The sequence below is a fragment of the Periophthalmus magnuspinnatus genome, chromosome 23 (assembly GCF_009829125.3).
Source record: "Periophthalmus magnuspinnatus isolate fPerMag1 chromosome 23, fPerMag1.2.pri, whole genome shotgun sequence".
NCBI lineage: Eukaryota > Metazoa > Chordata > Actinopteri > Gobiiformes > Gobiidae > Periophthalmus > Periophthalmus magnuspinnatus.
The window spans coordinates 95,091-111,662 of NC_047148.1; the positions used below are offsets into that span (position 1 = coordinate 95,091).

Genomic DNA, 16,572 nt, shown 5'->3' on the forward strand with positions numbered 1-16,572 from the left:
TGTGTAATGCTTCGTGAGATGTTTGTACAGCACAAAACAGGAGGCAGACCCCAGAGATCACCTGGGTGCACTATTTGGAAAGGGCTATACATGAGGAACAATAAAGATACACAGAAAACCCTTGCTTGAAAAGTTGGTTATGACCGTAAGCACAGATGAGGCTGTCCTCTGTGTTGCAGGACACTTCATGTATGTGGACTCCCTCCATGCTGTCATCTTCCAGGAGGTCGCTAAGCTGGTGTCCCCAATGACTACAGCACCCATGTCAGGCTGCCTGAGCTTCCAGTATCAGCGCAGCAAGGCCGGAGGAAACCTGTTCTCTGTGTACACACGGGACAGGTTGGGGCAGTACCAGGAGCTGTGGAGGCCCAAATCAGAGAGCCAGGGGCCCGAGGAGTGGGAGCTTGTACAGGTGGATCTCAAAGCCCCCTACTCTGTACAGGTGAGGGGCAAACAAGGTCGGAAAAATAGTCTCAAGAAGAGAGAGGTTTTTCATAATAGTTAATTCAATAAGATTAGTAGTATTTTTCTATGTGCGACTGGGCAGATTTGTATCCCTTTATAGGAACATGCCTTCCTTAAGTGAACAAAAATGGGTTCCCAATATCCATGATGTAATTCTTCGATACTGGATCAACAAGAAGTAAGAAGTAACAAGAAGTAACTCGTAACAAGTACAAGTCTGAAAGTAATCTTTGGCTCATTCACATAAAGCAGTATATATTATAGTATTTCTGTTTTTTTAGGGGGACCTTATGTTTAAAGTTAAGACATGAGTTTATTTACATTAAAGGAAGATGTCTGTGTAGACCCTCAGTCGTCCAGGTCTGATCCATAGCAAAAGACAAATTTCAAATCTGTCAACTGGACAAATCATTGCAGGAGTGAAGACGTTTGGCTGCTCATCCAAGCCGCTTCTTCAGGTCTGGTCAGATTGCTGGTGGCCACTGCCTGATATCTATTTGAGGGGAGGGGCTAACCACATCTGTCAACTGGACTCACTCCTGCAACGATTTGTCCAGTTGACAGATTGGAACTTCGTCTTTTGCTACGTTAAAGGAACCTTATGGAGCCTGCACTCTACCTAATGATCTGTGTTGGGTGTTACAACTATCTAGTTACTGTAATTGCATTACAATTTTATGTAACCTAGTAGTGTAATGAATTACTATGAAAACACTTGTAACAGACATGACTTTTCCTGTCAGATAACCACCTCAAAGACAGACAGAAGTAGGCAGACAGAATTTCTATTGTTGCTGTGATAACAGTTGAAACTCATTTGATGTTTACCTCTATTTAAATGTTTTTAATAAAACATCTGATTGCACATTTGATTAATTTAGACAATACTGTGAACAAGTAATCCCAAAATAATGTAGCAAAGTTACTTCCTCCAGTAGTAAATAAGTAGTGTTTAAGTAACTAGTAATGGGTAACTAATTACAATTTCAAAATAACTCCCTTTTGGTTTAAACCAGCTGGATTTCAGCATTGAAACTGGCAACCCAAATGAGAGACTTGTGAAGCTCATTCAGCTTTTCGCTTGGATAATCATTTTTAGAACATAAAAAACTAAACTAATTTTAACATGAATAAATGTTTTTGTGATTACAAAACATTTTTAACATGTTTAATTTGTATCTAGAGACAATTAGATCATGCTTATCGAATTTAAAATGAAAAACATATGGTTTCTAGTAATTATGGTTAAGGACTGAAGGGACAAATGCAAGTTGGTGTATTGTCCCCACAAAGCATGTAAAGCTCTTGCGTGTGCAGGTGGTGTTCGAAGTGGCCTTCAGCAGTCCCAGAGGGGGGCGGGTGGCTGTGGACGACATCTCCTTCTCCCCACAGTTCTGCAGTGCTGACACAGGTCTCACACTCAACATACTCCAGCCTAGTCTACTGCACATGCTCCCTGTACCTTTTCTCTGCACGCCTCTCTGACCTTTGAAATGCACTGTCACTGTCCTTTCATTGCATCTTCACAGCAGCAGCACAGCCATGAGCTTTTCAGCCTCTCCATCTCCTCCTCTTCACCACCAGGCCCGATCATAACAGAGATGGTACAACAAAAACAATTAAAATTGCAATCAGTGATAAAGCCTTGCAACCCTTGCGACTGTGGAAGGGCACACCACAGTGGGAGAGCTTGCATATCAATCTCAGCTTAACATGTGATTCCACATTTTCAATGTCATGTTGGAGAAAAATGTTTAAGGCTCACTGTAACTTTACAGGGGCTTAGAGAGCCATTTGTAAACCTAGAATTTTAATCCACACATCATTTTGTCCAGCTCATCAAAATACACTGGGTCTAAATCCGACATTTGCAAAAGTTACAGGAATTATGGAATTATTACGTACTTTCAAAATGCCTTCTTATTTTAGAGCTTGTTATGACCACACCCTGGGACTTATAAAAATTATTTTAACAACTTTTGATTCCACATATGTCCTGATGATACTCACTTTTAAGTTGTTGGCAAAAAATCCTAGGACAAGTTCATGAAAAAAAACAAGAGACTGAGCCAAGCAGAGCTGTACCACTGTGGACACGCAGACTATCTGGTGCTGAGAGTCAAGTCCTGGCTCCCTTTGTCCTCCCCAGGTGCAGCTTGAGTAGCAATCAGTTGCAGGTATGCATGGGAGGAGCCCGATTCTCCACCCAGCTCCAGGCTCCACACAGAAGGGACGGGGAAAACGGCACAAAACACAAGGCAGACTGGCATCTTGGCAGAGGTCTAGATTTCGTCCATCCACATATTTTGATTCAAAATGGCTGCCTTCACGTTGGGGATAGGCTGTGGTCCCCATAGAATTTCAGATGAAGAATGAGTGTTCCAAATTAAATTGGATTATGATTTTATTTTCTTATTTCTCATTGACTTTTTTGAGGTGTGACCATGCAAATGTGGATGTAGACAGGACGTGGTCTTTGCTGTTTTTTTTTTGTTTTTTTTTTCGGAATCATATAAAGGCTGTCTGTACCAAATTTCATTTGACAATGACGTACACAAATTTTTTGCCCCATTTTAACTTTGTAGGGGACGCTGGAAAGACATTTTCAAAGATACAAGTTTATTTAACAAATTTTTTTGTCGAGCTCATCAAAATACACAAACACTGCATTGGGTTTGAATTACAGGGATTTTTAAGAGCTCAAAACAGCTCCTTCATGAAGAGACCCTGAGACTTAGGTAAATTATTTTAACAACTTTTGACCCTAAATATATTCTGATGATGCTACCTCAGTTTGGCAACCATCGGATCAGAACCATAGGACAAGTTTGTTAAAGTACGAGGTCTAGATTTCTCAAGTTTGATCAAATTTGGCTGATATCCTGTGTGGTTTAGAGCAGGGCCATAATATACTTTTTTGTCTATTTCAAGATGCTCTATGTAACTGTCAAGTTTTATGTACTGACAATGAAAAAATAGGCTCAACCCCCTCCTATCTTGTAATGCATTTTAATTTTCCAGAGGGTGCCAGTGAGCTATCCTGCAACGTAGATTCTTGGCAACATTATAACATTTAAGTTTTTAGACAGTCTCTAGTCTCTCTATTTTGAGCAAATTTTCACAAGTTTTTTAGCATTTTTTCTTTCTCTCAGGAGGGATTTACTTGGCGGAAAGGAATAATAATAATTAAAGCCACAAGCGGTATCGAACGGGCCGCACTTTGCACTCGGCCAACCCAGCACTCACTAAAGGTGGCGTTGACGTGCCACTTGACTCTATTTTATTGCATTTTTGGGCTGCACTTGTCACCAAACAAAGTCAAAAGACACTGGAAGCGCTGATGCACAAAATGCAAAAACATGTGTTTTCCAGGCATCGCCATAGCAACACCGTGTAAAATACAAACTTGGCCATTGGGACCTTTTTGATGGGGATGACCTGAAGAGTCACTGTGCCAAATTTCACTATCCTCAGTGTAGCCAATAAGTTCTTATGAGACTTTGAAATGTAGGAAAATTAGTACATTTTCCGATTACAATAACTTGGGTTTTTTCGTGAATTGCCATGGCAACCCAGTGAAAGATATGAGATGGGTCCAATTGACTTTATTGATTGGGATGACATGAAGAGTCATTGTGCCAATTTTGGTAGGATACTGGAGTCAGAGCAGGCTTCGCCCATGCACTCATTGTTGCAGAAGCAATAGGCCCTACGCCCTGTATGGGCTCGGGCTTAATTAAAGCCACAAGAGGCATTGAACGGCCCTCGCAGGCCATGCTTCATGCTCAGCTGACTCAGCACTCCCTAAGGGTGGCGCTAACGTGCCACTTGCCTCTGTTTTATTGCGGCTTTGGGCTGCACTTGTCACCAAAGAAAGTCAAAAGAAATTGGAAGCGCTGATGCACAAAATGCAAAAACATGGGTTTTTTCCAGTTATCGCCATGGCAACACTGTGCAAAATGCAACCTTGGCCCCTCAGACTTGCCAAATTTTACGTTGTTCATTGAAAGTAATAAGTCGTTATAAGACTTTGAAATGTATGAAAATTTGGAAATTTTCCTATTAGCAACATGGGTTCTTTCATGCATCGTCATGGCACCCCAGTGAATGGGTCCAGTTGACATTATTGATCAGGAGGCGAGGCCAGGCGAGGAGGAGGAGAGCCAGGAGAGGAAGAGAGGGAGGTGGGTGGAAGAGGGCCAGGCGGGGAGGAGGAGAGGGTCCAGCTGTCATCGGGGCATCTGAAAGAGTTACACTCCACAGGGGGAGTGGGACAGGGGACAACATGTGAATAGCATTGCTGATGAGAAAAGGAGGAGGAAGCAGAGGATAGTGCTCAGGTTGCCATACTTCCCCCAGCTTGTTATCTCCTACGATATAAGTCAATTATGTAATGTTAAAGAAGAATCAACTTACATATTTTAAAATAAATCTCATTTGCCTTTTGTGTCGTTTTCACCGGTCTTGTAAAAAAAAGATCACAGGCTTTTTCTGTCCATAGTTTGCTTTTGTGACATGTAGTGAAGTGTCCTTCCACACTATGGCGCTTTGCCGTCGCCACAGTTGCCCGCAAATGAGACACACACAGGTTTCTTTTACAGTCGTAAAATTAGTTGTGAAAGTGAAAAAAAATAAAAATAATCTGCCATTTTTGGGATAAGAAACTGCATTCAGCGTGTATCTTTGCAGCGCTCCCCAGCTGAACACTGGTTTTGTCACATGCACAATACTGACCTTTGAACTGAGTTCGTCAGAGTTCACCTTAACTTATCTAAACTTCATGTATAATGAACATATTTTTAAGATACTGTCATGTTTAACTCTATATAAATGTAAGGGTGATTAGAAAAAATAGGAAAAGAATAAAATATATTTTTAGATTCAGCTCGTTAGTGAGTTGTTATATTTAGAACTGGCCTCATGTAGTCCTATTTTTTATGCTAAGTTTTGATGCTGTGACCTATTTTTGATGCGAAGTTTCATTTGTAACATGACAATGACATTTTTTGGGTCCGGGCTTCCATTGGTGCATTATAAATTGATTTCTGAGATGGCGCTACTGAGCCATCTTTCAATATTTTTCCTCTGTGTCTTCACTCAAAATTATAACTCACTTGACTCTTTTTTTATACCATTTACTTGTCTATACATGATTGTTTACCGCTTGATTTTTCCATGTTTCCTCAAAATTGTACAAATACAGTATGGCTGACTTTCCCACATATAATACAAAAGGACTGACTCGCCACACACATTTGATGCATTCTTCTGGGTTTAATACTCTTTCAAACACATTTTTTGTCACCTTGGGATAAGTATTTCCTATTTTTAACTGTCTATTTGGATAATCTACTTTATAAACTTCACTCGTACTTCCATGTAGGTGGTGGAGCTGAACAATGACACAATAAACAAAGTAGACAAATTCAATTCAAGGTCCCTATTCACTGTGAATGCTATGCTACCAGAGCCTTGCATTGTGAAGACAGTTTGACAGCAGAATGTGTCCAGTGATGGTTTATGGACTTAAGAATCACGCAGGAGAAGTCTGGAGTTTTACCTATAATACAACTAAATAGGTAAAATACAAATGGAGCATTCTTCAGGGTCAGACCAGATGACTTTGGATTAATGAATTAATGAAACAAGTGTGAATGAAACAAAAATATAATATTGTTTATAACATTTAAACTGTAATTTGAATAATTATTGTGACATTATCGTTAATCGCAGTTATTTTGCCCATGATAAACGTGACACAAAACTTCAATATTGTCCCTGCCTACTTCATGGTCCAACATGTTTCTCTCTCATTACTGACTTCTCTCCGTCAGACTCTCCTTGCCAGAGTCTAAACGCCAACATATAATCATCCAGTAGACCCCTCATTATGCTTCACTCATTTGCGTGTCTGTCTCTCTTGGTGTGAGATTTGCTTCTATCGCCTGAGCATTTTCCTTCATGTGTCCCCGTCCCTCCAGAGCCGACCTTTGACCCGTCGGTGGGCAGCTGTGACTTTGAAGAGGGTCTGTGTGCATATGCGCAGGGCCACGGCAATCCCTGGAGGAGAATCTCTGTCAAACCAAACCTCTTCAGGAACGGAGATCACACCACAGGAGCAGGTACAGGTCACTGCTGCCACCAGCCTTTTCGTCTTTCCACTGTAATGTAAAGTCTGTGAGCTTTTTGGCGAGTTGCACTAAAATCCCTAAATCCTGACAGATTAGGCAGTGGAGCTGGAGGTGGATATGACTGACCACAATGACAAATTTGAGGAAAACTTCATTGAAGGACATTTCTGTGTTTACAGAAGTACATCTTTGTGTGTCTATGCTAATGATAACATTTATTACAATGTTAGAGGTAAACAGACAGACAACCTGATTATTTATATAAGTGTAGATTGTTTCAGTCTGTGACATTATTTAAAGGTGTACTGCGTAACATTTCTAGTGAAGGGTCTACCACTCACTTGTCTCTATGGAAATGTTATTGATTTGTCTAAAATGTTCCACAGTGTAGATTAAACCACAATAGAGACAAGCACTACGCTACATGTGGAGACTCACCCCTGTTTACAGAAGAAATGATTGTGTTGCTGAGGAATGGAAACACCAACAATGAATAAAAGCTAGATGGATTTGTTTATGTCATACCATGGAACATTCCAGGCAAAGCAATTAAATCTCCATGGAGACAAGTAGGTTGCGGACCCGCCACCAGAAAAGTTGCGCAATGCATCTTTAAATATTTATTAGGCTCCGAAATTAGCATTAGCACTGACACACAAAGACGTACCTTTCTAGATTTACCTTTTGTTAAAGTGAAAATGCCAACTGTCCCTCTGATTGGAACGTGCATTGTGCTGTTGTGCACAGACCCTAGTGAGGAGTTTTAGTCCAGTGTACAACGTGGTTGTGAGGGAAAAGTTATGAAATCCATGATTTCCAAGGAAGAAGTAACATTTTAAACCTAAAAAATAACCAAAGTGGAAAAATGTTTGTAAAACTCTTAAATATAATGATTTTTTCTGTGTTTTAGTAAAATGAGTATTCCAACCTGTCATATGCATTTTTAAACTCTAACATATGACAATCATTTTATATTTAGTTCATTGTAATAATAAAATCTAACGACTCAAATAATACAATCTAATGGCTCAAACTTGTTTCTGATAATAGAAACAAGTTAATGGACCTCCTGCATGGCATTTTGAACCCTCATGTATGAGTAATCAAAACTAATGCAGAGAAGTGGGTGGAAATAGGGGGTGTAGGTGTGAAGAGCATTCAAGCCTCAAGTGCAGGTCAATACATGCATGAATCGATAGAAATAACACCTAATACAAATAAGCTCACACTGGAACACTGCTACCTGATTAAAAGCTCATACAAAATATATCCCCTTTAAAGATCTTATATTGGGCAAAACTGACTCTTGAGAGCTTTAAACCATTTTATAATGTTGTTACTTCATCAAAAAAGCAGAGAGTGCAAAGGGAAAGAGACCATTTAAATCAAGCTAAAAACAATAGCTGTTACTTGGAGTTTAAAGGGCTCACATTACACTATTTTCTGATCTATGTTGTAATGTTTTGTCACCAAAAACATACCCAGAGTTGTGTTTGTTGTGTGTTTTTTGTTTCATTCGCACATATTTGAGTAGCCCTTTATTATTATCCTTTATTATTAGTCTGTCTACATTTCCAAAGCTCAAAATGCTCTGTTCCATCTTGCTCCACCAAGAACCTAAATATGCACATGTGTTAAACATGTGTGAACGAAACAATGATTTTGATGAGGAAACATTTTAATATAGACTGGAAAATAGCGTAATCCAATCCAAGTAACAGCTTGATTTAAATGGTCTCTTTTCCCTTGTGCCATCTGCTGACAATTCTTTAGGATGGTGATAGCACTGTGTAATTTTTCTGGTGGAGGATATGCCACGTGCTCTATTAGTGGAGTTGTTATTGCTTTGCCTGGAATGTTCCACAATATGGCATTAAACTGATCTCCACTGAGACAGAATTTTCCAAATATAATCCCAAATGGTGAGAATGCAGTGCAAATTGGCTTCTGATGTGCAGATTCCTGGTTTTGGATGAGTCTGGCTTTAAAGAGGTCTCTGGGTCTCTTTACAATGCACATGGGGCGCTCTGTGCGCGGGGCGCTCTGCGCACGGGGCGCTCTGCACATGCTCTGTCTCAAGTGGAATGTTCAGTCCTGAGCTCAATATGTCTAAGTTATGAGAGGAATCAGAGAGTTAAAAACTGGACCAAATAATAGTTTTGATTGTCAGTTGGAACAATTCATTGATGATTATGAGCAGCATATATTTGTGATTCATGGACTGTGTTGACCACTCAGCATTTTTTGTAGAATGCTGATTTACCAACTGGTGAATCTCTCTCAGTTTAGATGGGTGTGATTGACAGGTGGATTAGTCAATCGGGGACACACATTCTCTACCATATCAAAACAAATATGGCTGCTTAAACTAAATTATGATAATCTGAGAGGAGAGAAAAGTCATTTTGCAATTTTAATTATAGGTGATTTTATTGCTCGTTACATAATTTATTGCCACACAGTGGAACATTCCAGGCAAGTGGCAGGCCCTCCAATAGAAAAATTCCATAGTGCACCTTTATATACATTTTTGACTTACTCTTTCTACTGTGACAATTTGACAAAAGTTTTATGACAATATTGAATGTTTTGAACATTTGTGTTTCTTCAGATATTTAGTTTGTCTAAATCATATATGATTTAGACAAACTGTCTGTCTGCCCTTTGATCCATTGAAAATATCAAATGTTGTGCATTATTTAATGATTTGTCCTTGATATTACTTCTTGTACTGGTACATTACACCCATATCCTTTAGCCTAGCCTTGATACTATTTTGTGCTGCAGGTTCGTTCCTCCTGGCTCACTCACAGCTGTCTCCTGGCTCTACGTACGTGAGCCGCCTGCTCGGCCCTAATCTGCCCAGCAACACCAAGTTCTGCCTCAGGTTCTACTTCTCCCTCCGAGGTACAGACTATGAACATGGTCTACACGGGTGCAAAAGGTGCAAAATGTTTACCTCCTCATTTCAGCATTCAATCTGGCAACCCAAACGAGAGACTCATGCGAGGCTCATTCTGCTTTCTGATTGGATAATCGTGTTGAGAACCAAAACACTAAATTATAACATAAACAACTTGGCCATCATGTCCAATGTTTTTGTAATGAAGACCAAATCCGCATTACAACTGCTATATTTGATTCATAGACTTTATAAAGAAGTAGACTAAGTGAGTGTGACGCCACCCATAGTGTTGAAGCTCATTGAGTCAAATGAAGGTCATTGAGGCTTAGCTGTTATAAGGGCAGATTTGGAGCCGAGTTCCATATTTGAAATTACAAGCACAAATATCATAGCAACCAAAGAGACCATCTGGAACGAGGCTGTTGAAAGTAATGCCCCTTTCTTTAGCGGGAGCAACATCAAGGAAAGAAGGTGCCTGATTTGTCTGTTATTATTAATTGTTGATGTTGATATCTTGATTTTATGGACACAATAGCAAAATAAAAGTTCCAGCATCATGTGGAGTTGGTTAACACAAACATACAAACACACAAAATGATGAGCCTGACAGCAGCAGTTAAGGAGAGAGAGGGGTGACAGTTTTCCAATGGAAAGTGAATAGGAGCCAGAGTCAAAGCCATGCTCACTTGGAACACGGCTAGTTTTAGGTTAGCGATGTCCATTTATATATACAGTCTATTATTTGAACAGGTTTACCTTACATACAGTTCCTTAAATAAGTAAAATGAAGAAATTCAATGCCATCAACCCATTTACTTAAAAATATAACCTAAATGTGTAAGTGTTTTTCAGTGACCAATAATTGTTACTTCTCACAATAACATCTTTAGTTTAACTTATATCATTTGTTAAGAAATTGGGGGTACTTAAGGGGGCTTTAAGTGGCAGTGTCTGTTATATAAATCATATATACACTATTTATCAAGCCTTTAATTGGAATCGTCCCACCTCTTCTAGCAAGACAGTGTGGAGAGCCTGGTTTACCCATGCTGAGGTCAGCAGTTGTATTCCTTCTTAGGTTTTAACCAGACGGCACAAGCTTTAAGTGTGCACCTCCAGCATGGCCTTGTCCAAGAGAAGATCTGGACTCAGGGAGAGAAGTCCAAAGGCATCTGGATCCAAGGAGATGTGAGCATCACCACCAGCACTCCCTCTAAGGTATCTGCCCACAACTAGAACAGGCCCAGTAGGATCGTCAAGAGTTAAAGAAAAATGTAAATTTTATGTAAAACTAAGCTTATACATTTTTGTGTTTCAAGCAACAGTCTGTTCACTTATTTTATGATTATGTTTTATTTCAATGTTAATACATTTTTGTGCTTTACAAAACCAAAATAATATAACATAAAAAAATCCAAAACAAGAGTTTGGGTTTTTTTCACTCAAATTCCCCAGCACCCGAATGTCTTGTCTCATCACTGACCGAATCAGCAGAGTGGAGCGAGGGGTGAGGCCTAGGAGAAGCTTTCCTGTTGTGTCTCCAGAGTTCACCTGGAGTTCACATCCCTTGTCCCAGAGAAGACACAGGCTGTTTGAAGCATGTGACCACCCTGAATGCGTGTGAAGAATCCCCAGAATATTTGACCCCCCAGAATACACTTGACCTCACCTCAATATTATGTGTGTGTGTGCGTGTGTGTGTTCAGGTGGTGTTTGTGAGCGTGTGCAGGAGCCTGTGGGACTGTGGCTCCGTTGCACTTGATGACATCACCCTGGACCTGGGACACTGTGAGCTGGTCACAGGTACGTCTTCCTTGGTCTACCCAGGCTTATAGTGTGCCTATAACATGGTTTAGGGCACAGCTGGTAGTTATTACAACAATCAGTTCAGTTATTATTTTTCATTTATCATCTTTTTTTTTCAAATGTTTAAAGATAGTATTGATAATTTGTGCTTGTTGTGGAAAAATTACAATTCTAGATGGATCAGGTGCTAGTGAGTGGGCACAGTCAGCACAGCAGTGGGCATTGTTGTGTAGTTCCGTAGTGGCTTTCAGCTGCTTTACTTTTGATGTTACAAGTTGACTTGGCTCCTCAGTTGACATTTCTGTCCAGATCCTCTTGAAGTTTTGCCTCCCAATTTTTTTTTTAACACTTCCAATGGGTTTGTTTCAGTGGCTTAAAAAGATGAGCGTCTCTCAAATGTGTCTGAACAGTCAACAGTGGGGGAGGGCCATTGTTGTATCTGCAGCTTGGCGTTATAGCGGTGTGGTGTTACACACATTAGATTTTGGGGCCGAAAAGACTGAAAAGGTCCAGTTAAGTAATTGAAATATGTGAATGTTAGCTTTTGTGAGAATGTTAGATTTTGTGAGAATCAAAAACAGTATAGGATCAAAACTAAGGCCGTTGGGCATGTTTAGTTAAGTATTTTGCATTTCCAAAATGCATTGTCCTTTGATTTACCAGTCTTTGTAGATTAAGTTTTCCTTTGCAAATTAAATAAGGTTTGTATTGCAAAAGCTCACCGGGCAAATTTGTTTCAATTAAGCGGTGGTGATCCAAGACAGAAACCATTGTCCATCTGTGTCTTCTTTGAAAGCTCAAGGCATCAGAACAGAAACCTGGACAACCCCTCGTGGGTCCCACTCTTCTTGTACCAGAATGACAAAGCTACATACATTTCAAAGCAATGACTTTTGTTTCACACCCATAAGATAATGAACTTTTACACCTGCTATGACAACAAAGGCTTTCCTGGAGGACAGAACCTTGACACGTCTCTGCATTTACACAAAGATATGTTAAGAATATTTTCTTCACAACATGAATATACCTAAAATTACAATCACAGTGCTTATACTGGATTAGACACAGCACAATCATTACTGAGCCTTAAATAGTCCAATGAGATTCATCTGATCTTCTAATCATGTATTTTAATAAATTTACATACCTGGCAGTTTGGACTGCTCAGAGTGGTCACATGATGTAAAAATACATAGAAAACTAAGCCCCCACTGATATCACACCATCTCACAGTCCACAAACTGTCTATTGTAAGAACATTATTTGACAGATGAACAAGATAAGCAGGAGGAAGACAGACATATGCGCAACTTTAAAGGAGTACAAATATCTAAAATGGGCAAATAAATAAAGGAAAGTGAAAAGAAAAACAGAGCCAGAAAAACTCAAATAAAACTGACAAAAGAGTGTAGCCATGGTAACATTACTGTACATTAGAGGTATAACAGAGAACGTGCAGAGAACCAGTAAAACTGTAGAGAAAACTCAGGCAACTACATCCAAAAAATAAACTAGAACTGGAGCACAAATGTAATATCGTATACAAAATAGCCTGTAGATCTTGCAGTAAACATAGGACAGAATGTGAGAAGGAAACAGTGAAGGCATGCACATGAGCAACAACACACACAAAGCAAAAGAGAAGCAACTCAAATGGGCCATTTTTGACCTCTACAAAAGAGAGAACCACATTATGGATTGGGATGGAGCAACCATCTTTGGGACAGAGGACAACAAACATCGTCACTGGATAAAGAAGGCAATTGAAATACAGAAACATGTGCGTAAACTTTAAACCCAAACAACACCTGGGATACTGTCTTGAAGAAGTTGGACTGCAGATGGCACTGTTGTCCTGCCTCCACGGGTAAGAAGATAGCTCCAAAAATGTGTTTAAATCAGCTGACCAGACAACTCACAGCAACATCATGTGACCACTCTGAGGATGACAGTCGAATGGACTTGGATGCCTGTAGCTGTCATACACCTAGGATGCATCATATACTAGTGAGATTTATTACAAAAACTGGATAATCAGCATAAATGATGAGTTATTGCAGCCCTAAACTGCTGGCCTGTTAACCTACTTGCTAGCTGATCTTTTGACCTGTTGACCTTTGTCTGTGCTCTGGTGCAGGCCTGCCGTCTCTCCCCGCGCAGTGTGACTTTGAGTCAGGTTTCTGTGGGTACTCACAGGACAGAAACACTGATGACGCAGACTGGCACTGGAGAAGAGGACCCACCCCCACCTCCTACACTGGACCCCAAGGAGACCACAGCACCGGTCTGGGTACTGTTACACATACATATGTTGGACTTCCATGCTTCTTGTGGACATTACACTGATCTCCATTTCCTGGAGACTGATTCTAGCCTTAACCATAGTGACTACTTGCTAAATCTTAACCTAAATCTTAAAGCAGATCTAAGTAACTTTAGCGATAGCACTCCCCCTACAGGCCGCTTGTGAGAATGCACTGAACACTACGCAACAAAATGTCTCAGATGGGTAATGTTATCTTACTTTATCTTATACATAAGCCATCTTGTAAATATGTTGTGTACATGCTCTGTGAGACTTGACAGACACTTGACACATGCTTGTGACTATAACCAGAACACAAAGTTGTTGAAAGTAAATACAGCCTCAGCTGACTTTACATCAGGGCAAAAGTTGCTTGTTGCTACATTTACAGATTGACTGACAATGCTGATTGCCAACACAAAAAACACATCTAGCTGCTAAAACATATAACATTATTGCACACAGATGAAATATTAGTCTGTCAATTACAGAAGTAATGCAGACGTGACAAATGGTTTGATCACACACAAATGTCTTACTCTGTTTGATGCTGGGCATTAAGTTAGCCATAGTCAGATAGTAAAAGCCAAAAAAAAAAAAAAAAAAAGTCAACTGGAAAAAGGTTGTAGGAGTGAAGGAGTTTCAATGCCGTTTTCTTCAGTTCTGGTCAGATTATGGTGGACACTGCCTTATGTCCATCTGAAAGGAGGAGCAGACCCTTCAAACACCCCAAAACCTCCTTTGTAACCACCAGAGGGACTTTGAAAGACATTAAGTAATAATAATTTTAAAAGAAATTCTACTTCGTTCTGCTTTAACCTTAACCTATTTTAACCCAGATCTGAACTTTAACCCCTTACAATTCCATCATCTTGGTAAAATTGCCTTTGTTCTGACGTTTCCAAATTAAAATGATAACCTTTATTGAACTCTTAATGGTATATACACAAGTTTGAGATCTTTGTAATGGAAACACCCAACAGTTTTACCCACAGGTGTCAAAATCACTGTAACTATGTCTGGTAAGCATTTATACATTTTTGAACACACATAAAAAAAAAAAAATATTTTTCTCATCCTCGCCTAAATGTTTTGTTAAAATTAAGGTGTAGAAAGCTGCAGTAGGTAGGTGCGGACAAAAATAAACTATATACCAACTCAAAATATTGTTGACCTCTCATATTTCAGATTTGAGGGTAATATCTATAAAAATTGTATTTTTACACTAATTTTACTATCAGTAAATCCAGGTATTTTATGGAGGGACTTTTGATGTATCCACATTTATCCATACCTCTCCAAACCTCTCCAAATGAAGATATTTGGAGAATACTTGGCCTCTTCTGAAAGCTTAGAGGAATCTTTATCTGCACCCCTAGCTGCTCTGCTTACTTAAGTACATTTATAGCTTGTCAGAACAATCAATACAATACAAAATGTATTTTTGTATATACAATATAACTCCACACACTGTGTCTTCAGTTTGCAGTGCGTGTTTATTTACACTTTGAACTGTGCATGTTTGTTTACACTGTGCATGATTATGGCTGGTCTTCTGTGTGCCAGTCATTATAGCAGTCTCTTTGTTACTGGACTCACAGCGGTACATTGTGGGTTAAACATGTCACTTCCTGCACTTCAACCTGCCTTGTATCTTGTCACTGCCCAGGTTGATGTACACAAGCTGTTTTTTCCTGCTTCCTCTCCGTGCTGTGTTCTGATGGCTCCTGCCTCTGCCAGCTCCAAGAGGGAGTTTTTCTAAAGGCCTTTTGGTGCATAGGGATTTTACCCTTTGACCTAGACCTCAAAACCTTATAATAGCGGTTGAGCACATCTGATAGGTCAACGCCATCCATGTGCCTAAGGAAAAACACTAACAGTGTTAACAAGAAAGTACAAAATAGAGAGGGGGTGAAGTATTGTATCATATACATAACCATAATCAGCACACAAAAACAGTAAACAACACACAATGATACAGGATTTACACACGGAGTGGAGCTGCGTCTCTATACTGTAATTGTTACGGGTCCGGTCTAGGGGGGCAGACCCGAACAGAAGAAAATCCCTGAAAAAACAGGAAAAATAATGAGACGACAGGCAGTGAGCTTGGTTCTGCGCAGCCTCGCTTCATATTATGAAAGAGGGTTGCACGAGACGCTCCAGGTAGGGTCGGACCGGAAGACCCGCTACATTTCACCGCCCCCTTGTGGCACTCTCCCAAAACATGAAAAAATCTCCAATGAAACAAGTCACATTAAAAATGTATAATAATTGAAGGATTTAGTATATTTTAAAGCAACAGGAGCCTCAAGTAAGTCTCTTTGTAAATAATCCAATAATTAATAACATAAAATGTGACTGCACATTTTGTGTGCGTCACATAATCTACCTGTGTACAGTAAAGCATGTCTAACTACATCGTCTTGTTCAGCTGCTCATTGACTGTTAGCCTAAAGCATCAGTAATGTGTAATGTGTAGTAATTGGTTGATACTACAGCGGTGAGAGAGAGCGTAAACATACTGCAATCTGGGGCTTCAGTGATCTGCAAAACCAATGTTGATTGTCATTGAATCAGAAGATAACATTTGGGTTTAGCATGGGGAGTTATCACTGTCTGAACTATATTCTGCCAGATATCGACAATAAACAAAGTCTGAATCCGTAACTCTCCACAGGAACGTGCCAGAGTGCGTCTTACCCATGCACACAGGTGAGATGCTAATATGTGCACATCTTATATTTTTACCTACAATAATACAAACTGCAGAATAAAACAACACTTCAAATGATAGACAAATGAAGTCTAATCCATACAGCTATTCACAAACATATCAGCATGCATGGTTCAAATGCACACTACGTACACCGAAGCAATTACAAGTACAACAATTACACACGATATATTCTACCTACAATTATGTCAATAGCAGAATAAACCATGCTTACTGATAT

The 16,572-nt window shown here is 39.7% G+C and overlaps 1 protein-coding gene across 1 annotated transcript in view; it reads left to right on the forward strand.

Moving 5' to 3' along the window:
• The window catches only part of LOC117391364 (MAM domain-containing protein 2-like), an 85,781-nt gene that overhangs the window by 39,707 nt on the left and 29,502 nt on the right, over positions 1-16,572 (forward strand). Inside the window, exons 6-12 of the mRNA XM_055231844.1 lie at positions 180-442; positions 1,783-1,876; positions 6,447-6,587; positions 9,384-9,503; positions 10,580-10,719; positions 11,208-11,304; positions 13,448-13,600. Coding sequence (XP_055087819.1) covers positions 180-442; positions 1,783-1,876; positions 6,447-6,587; positions 9,384-9,503; positions 10,580-10,719; positions 11,208-11,304; positions 13,448-13,600 — 1,008 coding nt within the window. The remainder of the gene's footprint in view (positions 1-179; positions 443-1,782; positions 1,877-6,446; positions 6,588-9,383; positions 9,504-10,579; positions 10,720-11,207; positions 11,305-13,447; positions 13,601-16,572) is intronic.